Raw genomic sequence first — 10,274 nt, 5'->3', positions numbered from 1 at the left:
TTAACAGCGGCGTTAATTTAACGTGCTTAACGCTAACAGCGTCCACTTAACATCAAGCATGCTTATTGCTCTTGGCTATATTTCTGATTGGAAACAGCTCACGGATTGTATCTCTCCTCTTTGTATCTGCAATAGATGCCCCCTCGCTTTTGTTTCTATTTTTGTTTATGTTTCGAGCACATTCTAAGTGCTCTCTATGTATTTGTTTTTGTTTTTTTTTGTTTTGTTTTATATAAACTTAAGTATAATCATTTAGTTGATTTATTTTTGTTGTTTACTGTTATACAATTAATAATCATCAAAATTTCTTTAATGTTGTGTGTGTTTCTTAAACGCTGCCAGCGGCCACAGCGACCTTTGCGATGTTATTGTTGTTGTTGTTGCATTTTTGATCGTTCCACCACATGCCTGTTATTAGCCAGCTGCAGCCCGTTGAGCCCCAAGTTGGAGTCGCTTACAACTTGTCCAAATACTGAGACAGATCGGGCAGACCCTCCTTGAGACCCTTACGCTTACGGGTGTCCTGGACAATCTGGTAGGGCTTGCTGGATGGCTCGCACGGGTCACCGGGCAGCACCTGCCAATGGTCGAACACGCACTGTGGGAAGGCCTGGCCGCCGGTGTTGGAGCGCAGATCGGCGGTGAAGCCGAACGACTCGTTGACAGGCAGATAAGCCTTGACAACGAACATGGGTGTGCCAACGACCTGGTTCTCCTCGAAGACATGGCCACGACGTCTGTTCAGCACACCATAGATGCCGCCAACGGCGACTTCGGGGCACTGAATCTCGCACAGATAGACGGGCTCCATCAGGCGAGGGCCGGCTGTAATGGCAGCGGCGTACAGGCAACGACGGGTGGTGGGAATGATCTGGCCACCGCCGCGATGGATGGCGTCAGCGTGTAGGGTGACGTCATAGATGTTGAAGCGAACGCCACGCAGATTCTCATCGGCCATGATGCCCTCCTTGGAGGCCCACTGGAAGCCAGCGACAACAGAGTCCTTGATTTCGTTGAGGTACTGCACGGACTTGGTGCAGTCGAGGATGAAGTTGGGTCCGGTACCATCGGGGCCGAAGCACCAGATCTTACGGGCCTCAGTCACATCGTAATCGTATTTCTCGGCCAAATAACGGGCGCGCACCTTGAAATCATCCTTGGAGCTGACTTCACCGTTATCAATATCTTCGGGCAGACCGTCGGGCATGGGCAGAGCCTTCATGAGCAGACGATTGTGCTTGTTGGGAGACTTGGACAAGCACATCTGGTTGGACTCCTCACAGACGGTTTCACGATAGGAGACCACAGGATCGGACTTCTTCAGGGGGATGCAAGCGTGATCCTCCTCCAGATCCTTAAGGCAAATTTCCAAATGCAATTCACCGGCACCGGCAATGATGTGCTCACCGGACTCCTCAATGATACATTGCACCATAGGATCGGACTTGGCCAGACGCTTCAGACCCTCCACCAGTTTGGGCAAATCGGCAGGGTTCTTGGGCTCCACGGCGACACGCACCACAGGCGACACGGAGAACTTCATCACCTGGCAATTGGGAAATTGAAAGAGATTTTAGTCAGGTTATCTTTTCGGAGATGCGAGCTGTTATTCTATTTACCTTCATGTTGTGGGCATCCTTGAAGGTAGTGATGGTACCGGTCTTGACCAGGAACTGATCGACACCGACCAGACCGCAAATGTTACCCGAGGGCACATCCTCAATAGCCTCCACATAGCGACCCATCATCAGGATGGTACGCTGAATGGCCTTCTCATACAGATCCTCCTTCTTGCCGGGTGTGTAGTTGGGGCCCATGATGCGGCACTTCTGGCCGGTGGCCACCTTGCCGGAGAACACACGGCCGAAGGCATAGAAACGTCCCTTATCGGAGGTCGGTACCATCTTGGAGATGTACATCATCAATGGACCATCGGGATCGCAGTTCTTGACAGCTACGGCAGCCTCATCATCATGAGGACCCTCGTACAGCATCTCCATACGGTACTTCTGGGCAACCACGGGCGAGGGCAAATGGATGGCAATCATCTGAAGCAAGGCCTCACCGGCTGGCAGCCAGGTGCGCATCACGGTCTTCAGCAAAGCCTTACCATCCTTGTCCTTATCCTCGTGCTTCAGGGTCACGCCGATCTTCTCCAGCAGCGTGTTGATCTCCTCCTTCTTGTAGTTCATGATGGCATCGAACACCTTGTAGATGGGATCCAGAATGTACATGCAGAAGGATCGCTTGTTGTCCACCTCCTTTTGCTTCTGCCATTTCTTGGTCTTGGCATTGAAGAAGTTCTCACCCCACAGACTGCAAGAAATAGAATGAAAATTAAGTTTGCAAGTTTTTTTTTTACATTTTTAACCTTTAGCATTTAGGAGCTGCTTTAGTTACTCTAACTTAATACAATATTCTATTTGTTTTCATTTCAGAAATTATCATTTGGCATTTCTCTTAATATTCGAGTATCTTAGGTAAGTGCAAATAACAATTTTTTCTTCTTCAGATACTTTTCTTAATTATTGTAAATATTTTTTGTTTGCATGTACATCGTTTTTCTTTCTATTGAAAATTAGCATATACATATATTTATTTTCAATTTGTTCTAATTTTGATGTGTGTTTTAATACTAAAATTCTTTTAAATTGTTGCCTGTTTACATAAGTCTCAGTTTCTTTGCTCTCAAGCAAAATATCAGTTTTCATTATTATGCGATACCATTTCTTGGGTAAAGATCAACACAGCCCCTGACGCGGATGACGCAAGACAACAATGTGTTGCCATGCGCGAGTAATATAAATAGATCACTTTTCAAATTCCAATTAAAAAAAAAACATTGATTGGGTAAAAATACTCAGTAATATTCTGCGACTCTCTAAATAAATCTCATAAGGAAAAGTTATTTCTAATATAGCTGGAGCAATAGTAAATTAATCCAAAATGTAAACATGGTAAACATATAGATTACAGTTATCTGAATATGTCTAAAATTATTTTGGGTAAATTTGTCGAGTCGCTGCCTTAGCAAATGCACCGTTGGAACATTAGGAAAGCGGTTCCGGTGCAGCGTTTCGGCCGCGTCTTCAATTTTAATCTGCTTTTATTATTGTTGCACTTGTGGCGCCGTCAGCACGCGCGGTTCTAGCGAAGCTGTCGCCCTTTGAAGGGGAGGCAGCGATCAAAAGAAGTCGCACGCTCAGCGTCACACGTTTTGTGCTAAAAGCAAGCAAATGGGTTGCAGTTATGTTAATACGCGGCGATTCTTACCGGTTCATTAGCTTGACAACATCAATCTTGAACTTCTCGGAGTACATCTCGGAGAACTGCTTGAGGGTGAAGGCCCAGCCGTGGAGGCCGGAACCGAAACCGACGGAACCCTTGCTGGGATCCACACGCACCTCACCCATTGGACCGCCATCGTCGTTGTAGGTGGCAATGATGACGTTCACGTTCTCCACAATACGCTGGAAAGTCTGGTAGAGCTCCTCAGCGTCCAATTGCAGCTCCAGCAGAGCGCGATCCATCTTGTTCATGAACAGAATGGGCTTGATACGCTCGGCAATAGCCTGACGCAGCACAGTTTCCGTTTGCACGCACACACCGGAAACGCAATCCACGACAACGAGGGCGCCGTCGGTGACACGGAGGGCAGCGGTCACCTCAGAGGAGAAATCAACGTGACCGGGTGAATCGATCAGATTGATCAAGAAACCCTTGCACTCCTTTTCACGCTGATCGGCTTGCGTAATGAAGACCAGATCCTTGTCCTCGACCTCAAAGTACATGGAGATGGCACTGAAGCAATATAAAATGGGAAATATTAGGTTTTGAGGGCGTGGTTAGTTTGTGATCAAACGCCTTACGTTGACTTGATGGTAATGCAACGCTCCTGCTCATCCTTGCGCGTATCGGTGAAACGCGTCTCACCAGCCTTGGCGCCGGCAATGATACCAGCCTTGGACACAAGCGAATCGGTCAAGGTGGATTTGCCATGATCGACGTGAGCGATGACGGACATGTTGCGTATATTACGCTTCTTGTCCATCAGGCCACGGATTTCGTCGACGGTGAAGTTGACCTATAAACGACACCATGAAAAGAGAAAGTCATGAGAAAACTTTGATAAACTGCATGAAAATCAACTGTAAGCCGTGAGAGTAGCTGAGCTCCGATTAAAAATGGCGTTTGCTGCCCATACACACACATACAAATGCAAACACACATATTGAGCTCAGGCGATGTGATATTTTGTGAGGTTAGAATAGAACCAAAAACCACTTAGCTGGCAAAACTTTTACAAGCCAGCTCTTATATATATACATATAATCACTCACACTTGCATTGAGCAAACATCTGGTCACATTTTAGGAATGTTCTATTTTTCTTTTTTTGTAATAGCTGCATACGTCATTGCGACGGCCCCTTGAGCTATTTTCTTTGTCTTGCATTTCACCATTGCCTCACTCACACACACGCAAACACACACATTCACAGGTAGACTGTCACGTCTGCAGTTTTTTGCGCATCATTTAATGCAGTTGTCTGCCACACACACAAACAAAATTACGATGCACTTGACTGCGGCGTTTGATTCGCCTGCATTTGCTGCAATTATTTGGTATTATTGGCACCTACCATTTTGGATGTTTATTGATTTGCTTGGACCAACTTTAAAAACACTACACGCCTGCACTGGCGTATCGACAGGAAAGAACGGGCAACGTCGCTGTGCTAGAGACGGAACGGCCAGCTAATGCGTTATCGATAGTAGCACTCGATGTTCGGTTTCTTGCAGCTATCGTTATTGTTGCGTACACTATCGATATAAACGATTCACTCAGTGCGACCGTATGCGAAGAAAAATGTGCTTGTGGCTCGCGCGCAATTAAAATGAAAATTAAAAAATTTATGAAAATATTTGACTTGTGGAAATATGTGTATACTGTATTCGATTCGAAAAGATTGCTTTGCCATTGAAAAGGTGTTCGGGTGAGTGTGTTTTATTTGATCCTTTGATTATAACAGGTTTATGTACGCTGAAAATATAGTTCATATGCATATATGTATGTACATACACACATACATGCATAAGCATGTGCATGTGTATGTAAATGCATTCCCTTCTACGTGCAATATGTAAATGCGTATGTATGTGTTAACATACAATTTTTTTTTTGTTGTAATGACAACAATTAACTTTTGTTTACGATTTATAGATATTGATCTAGCACATTTACTACGGCATAAACAATTTTCCAGCCTAATTGCTCAATTTGTCTGCGGCTTAAACGCTTTTCCCCAAATTGTTTGCCAGGCGTGAAGGGAGCACAGCAAACATTTTCTGCCCCACCCACGCACATAAAGAAAAAACTTGTTGAGTCATTATTGACTATTGTTTGGCTGTTAACAATTATAACTTGATTATAAGACAAGAATTGCTCGCATTAAGATATTATTTGACCTCCCTTGCGACTGTTTAGCAACATTTCTATATGTTGCTCAGCTTATACTCACCACAGTGACTGCAAAACTGTCGCAAACCAGCTCAAACATGTTCGTGACAAGCCTGCATGAGCTGCAGCCCATTTTCACTCAAACCGATTGCAGCAACATTGCTGCCACCCACAACAACAACAACTAGCGTCTTCGGCTCGTTGCAACGCAACACGTTGCAGCAACAATGTTGTCGCAACATCATTGGCTGTGGTGCTGGCCGCCAGTTCGGGCACATCCGACGCGTCGGCCGAACAGTTTTCAAGTGATTTTCTGTGCGTACGGTTTGTGCTAGCGGTAAAACGAAAGCTCCGATTAACTGAAAGGCACACACACACGTCCGTGTATTGCTGTTGTGCGAAGTGTGTGTGTGTGTGTGGCATTTTAAGGATGCGGCAGTGCATAAAAAATAAATTCATTAGAAAATTTATATAAAAATTAAAAAATATAAATGGACTGAAATAGCTTGTGCGAACATTCCAATTGGATGCCAACATGGAATGTTAAAAAATCATAAAAGAGAATAGTGAAGATCAGTTTTCCCGATTGTGAAAGAGAATATTCGAAGAGCGAGTTCAAAGGGAAATTCTATTAAAAAGGAAGTTAATGAACATTTAGGATATTTTTAGGCTGCAATTGTTGGGAATTTCACTATTAGAGTATTTTTATGGGAGTTTTGCAAAACGCATTAAATTAAAAGAAAAAAATTATCAGAAAATACATTTATATTTATTATAAATAAATAAAAACATATATAAATTAAAATAAATAAAGAGATAAATAAAATATATATATCAAATTGTCAGACATTAAAATCTAATGCAAGGAACTGATTTATAAATTGAATCATTATTTAAAGAACTTCGATTTAAATAACTTAAAAATCATAAAGAATAACATTTGTTTCGAGACTAAAAGAGAAATATAGTTTGAATTCCTTTGACATAATGTAAAGTGTAGCCGGTAAATCCAAAGAGAAAATTTCCCTAGAAGAGCATTAGCCGAAAGCTTTTAATTATCTGATCTAATTGGAATATTCGCACAAGCTAGCCAAATAAAGGGGCAAACTCATAAAATACGAGAATAATTACACTTTAAATGGAATTTTAATTCTTAAAGCGCATAAAACAAACTGATTTATCAGCCGCAGAAAATTGCAGACCTTAAAAAGTTTCGTGGCACCTTTTCCCTTTGATCTGGAACCAACAACAAAGGATAAACAATAAAAAATAATTACGATAAATTCAACAAAATGAAAATGGGATAAATCCCGCTACGACCGTCGCGCCGTTGATCGCATCGTCCAACTTTTGTCGCGTTTCTTATTAGAAAATCCTTTTTGCGCGTTCGCTTCGCTGCGCGCTTGCAGCAGCCAAAAGAGAAGAAGCTGAAAAGTAGTAGAGGCAGAAGCAGAGACGGAAGCAGAACAACAACAAAAAATTGCACGTTTTTAAAAGTTTTTTACGCTGTGCGTCCTTTTATTTTTTGTATACGTGTCCTGCGCTGCAAACAAAGTAAAAGTTAGAGCGAAAGTTGTGTGGAGAGTGCGGCAAAAATAAAGCAACAACAAGCGGAACAACAACAAAACGAACAGCTACAACAACTGCAAGGGGGGACAACAACTGCACGGCGCACAAGTTTAATTCGATTTTAGTGTGTAACAATCAGTGCGAGAAGCGCCAGGCAGCGGCAGCGGCAGCGGCAGCGCAGCAGCTGAGCAGCAACTACAGCAACAACAACAACAAAAACCACAAACAACAAAAGCGCAGCGTGCAAAATAAAAAAAATAAAAAAATAAAAATAAAAATTGCAGCGTCGCCGACGCTACCTTTGCACATACATGTGTGCGTGCATGTGTCATGTAAATACGTGTGTATTGGTGTAGGAGTGAGCGGAAGAACAGTAAAAGTGGATTAGCAGCAGCAACAGCAGCCGCCATTGCCGCCGGCAGCGCAGTTAGTGTTAAATTTTGTGCGGCGACTGCGAACTGCGACTGCGACTGCGACAGCGACTGAGACGCTCTTTTGGATTTAATGCGAAGCGCTTAGCGTGTTAGTCTTTCAACTCGTGACTGTTGTAAGTTGCCCGGCTTTTGGCCTCTTTTTTACTCTTTTCTTCTCTTCGTACTTTTTTCTTTGCTTAATTGTAATTAATTTTAAGTTAAGAGCGCTGTGGTCCCTGCTGAGATTTTTATTTAATAGCTTCATTGGAATTCTATTTAAGCGTCGCTGTGTCTAGTTCAGCAGCTTGATTTGTGTGCGCTTCTGTGTGTGTGAGAGAGAGAGAAAAAGAAACACAGAGAGAGTATTGAATTTCAAAAGAATTTATGAATTTACTTTGTATGTGTGTGTGTGTAAGTTTTGTATTTCATGCGAATTTAATAAGCAAACATAGAACAACAACAACAACATAAACAAAAGTACTTATAAATTAAGCAAATGTTAACCTGAAGGGAATGGACGATGGGAAGGCCGTATGCATATATATGAAGGTAAAGTTCTGTCTATTCTGTCGCGTGTTTTTCTAAGTAAGCTCAAATATATGATATATATATTTCGAGTCAAGGATCCCTGATCTGAAGCTTAGCTAACAAATGCCTCGACAAACTAAACATAGGAAGAAACATTAATGAACAACCGCAGGACGACGCGTCGCAATCAGTTCCAATTGACAGAGAGGATGTTCGGTTTTACCTTTGCAAATGTAACACGGCAGAGCAGCACTTTGCACAATGAGAAAAGATGCGGGAGAGGGGCAAAATGACAGTTTGCAAAATGCGGTAAAAGGGAGGGAGGGGGAGGGCAACTACAACGAAAGGTCTTTGCACACAGACACAAACAAAGATCTGTGACAGTCTAAAGCAAAATGACATTCCCACATTGTGTGCGCTTCCTTCAACTTCCTGGCGGCCAGTCCTTGTCTGGCACGTCTGCCAGTGTGACCGTCTGGCAGTCGTTGACTTTTGAATATTTATCCCACACTGTTCACGAACTGAAAGAGAGTATATGGGCGCAGTTGTTTAAATCAGTTTAAAATTCTCTTCAAAGATTAATCTAAATAATCTTATTATTAGCTTTAACAAAAAACTGCAAAAATAGTATTAAAAAAAGTCAAAAAATAAATCGAAATCTTTCCCACTTTTGTTGCCATAGATAAACATAATTTTATAAAAAAATATCTATTACAAGTATACAGTAAAAGCTCCCTTGGGTGGACAGCGAATGTCGAGTAATTACCCGATTCCGTTCAAGAAGAGTGTCCGGCTAATGGAGGGAATGGGTGGCCTAATTCAAAATGGCTGAGGAGGATAAGGTTTGCCCAATGGGGATGTCCGCCCAAAAATAGTAGTGTCCGTTGCGAGCGTGTTCACTGTAGTATGCACGCGTGTATTCGGTTTAGACAATGTATTGAAATTGTAGAGCATTGCGTAGTCGGTAATGCATGGCTGCAACATTTTTGTCTCTGTTGGGTTTTGCGAATTCGACTTTAAAATTCTTTAATTCTTTATAATTTACTTAAAACGGCCACACAAACGGCAGACATAATGCGTCTATTGTGTGCGGAAATTTTTATAAAAGAATTCTGTCAACTTGTGCGTGTGTGCGACGTGTGTGTGCCTCAGATTAGCTGCCTTTATTATTAAGCTTTGTGTACAACAGCAAACGGTGGGATGCGGGGGAGTTTTGACTTTACAGTACTCATACTTTATGACGATTTCGATTGGTCTCAAGCAGCTGCCATATTTATGCGTTTATTGGGGCCAAAACGTTTGTTTTCTCAGCTCTTGAGCGGGTAACATTTTTTGTTGCTGTTAAAAGTTCAAAATAAACAAACTGTTATTCCCAAAATCGTAAAGACCTTTAAGTGCATGTATAAAGCTTTTAGGTGTGCTACAATACGGCTGGATACTTTAAGGTAGCTGTTATTGTCTTCGGGGGGGGGGGTTTCTTTTTAATATGTGCTAAAAGGAACAACTTAACAACACTTGGCTAGAAAGCTTTTCGCATCCGCAAAGTGTTTTTCGAAAGGCGTTAAATTAAAGCTTTCATCTGATCAATGTTTTCCGCTAAAGTTGACTTTGTGAGAATCACTTAGAGAGGCTGCATCGCTCATAAAACTAGTTAAATGTACAGTTATTGAGTTGGTTAGTAATTGCCGTTACGTTAGGCTTAGGTATTCTCATATTAGATCTAAAAAAGCAATTGATTTTCAAGCTGCTTCGTCCTTGTCACTTCTATAGAAGTCATAGACACCCACTTGGCACATTTGAAATGTTTTTTCGGGACTCCATTTCAAGTGCTTAATGCGCACTCGTAATGATTTTTTGGCGCTCTTTTGCTCCACTTCTGATTTTAAGTAATAATTTGATTGTGTCTCATAAAAGAAATCCCGAATACAACTCCAGCATAACGAAGTTCTGCGGCCTTAATGCAACTGCTTAACAGACACTCAAGCAGACCGATCCAGACATAGAAATGAAGTCCTGAAACTAGAACCGGGCAGGCCAGTAAATTATGAGCCGGCATAAAGAAAGTTGTGCGTTGTGTGCGCCATTTCGCTGCTCGGCGGCATTTGCTGAAGTTAAACACTTAAAAGCTGCCACGAAATCAAAGAGCAGCAGTCCAAACAGCAGCCCCAGCAGTACATGCAGCCCAACAGACGGTTCTAACAACAAACTGTTAGCCTGCACGACTAGGTGATATCCTGTAACATGGACCGAAGTGTCCTTAGAAGCTTCTTAACTTAATAATAATTATTATAATAAAAATAGTTTT

At 42.3% G+C, this 10,274-nt stretch overlaps 2 protein-coding genes across 6 annotated transcripts in view; one reads left to right on the top strand and one right to left on the bottom strand.

Moving 5' to 3' along the window:
• Positions 1–243: 243 nt before the first annotated feature.
• eEF2 (eukaryotic translation elongation factor 2) lies at positions 244–4,789 on the bottom strand. Its single transcript, XM_002051029.4, has 5 exons — positions 4,642–4,789; positions 3,870–4,084; positions 3,274–3,801; positions 1,620–2,316; positions 244–1,546 (listed from the first exon to the last, which is right to left on the bottom strand). The coding sequence occupies exons 1-5, from the start codon at positions 4,642–4,644 to the stop codon at positions 455–457; spliced, it is 2,535 nt and encodes an 844-aa protein (XP_002051065.1). The 5' UTR covers positions 4,645–4,789; the 3' UTR covers positions 244–454.
• Positions 4,790–4,862: 73 nt separating this feature from the next.
• Positions 4,863–10,274, top strand: part of nolo (no long nerve cord) — an 86,330-nt gene continuing 80,918 nt past the window's right edge. For 3 of the 5 annotated variants that reach the window (XM_032437681.2, XM_070209390.1, XM_070209391.1), the window contains exons 1-2: positions 5,730–5,796; positions 6,619–7,575. The gene's annotated coding sequence lies outside the window, so the exon portion shown is untranslated. Of the gene's footprint in view, positions 4,996–5,729; positions 5,797–6,400; positions 7,576–10,274 lie in introns of those variants that run through there. The other 2 variants (XM_002051031.4, XM_015172625.3) reach the window with 2 other exon arrangements.

The sequence above is a fragment of the Drosophila virilis genome, chromosome 4 (assembly GCF_030788295.1).
Source record: "Drosophila virilis strain 15010-1051.87 chromosome 4, Dvir_AGI_RSII-ME, whole genome shotgun sequence".
Taxonomy (NCBI): Eukaryota; Metazoa; Arthropoda; class Insecta; order Diptera; family Drosophilidae; genus Drosophila; species Drosophila virilis.
Note: the sequence above shows the minus strand (reverse complement) of the source record. Positions and strands in the feature narration are given on the sequence as shown.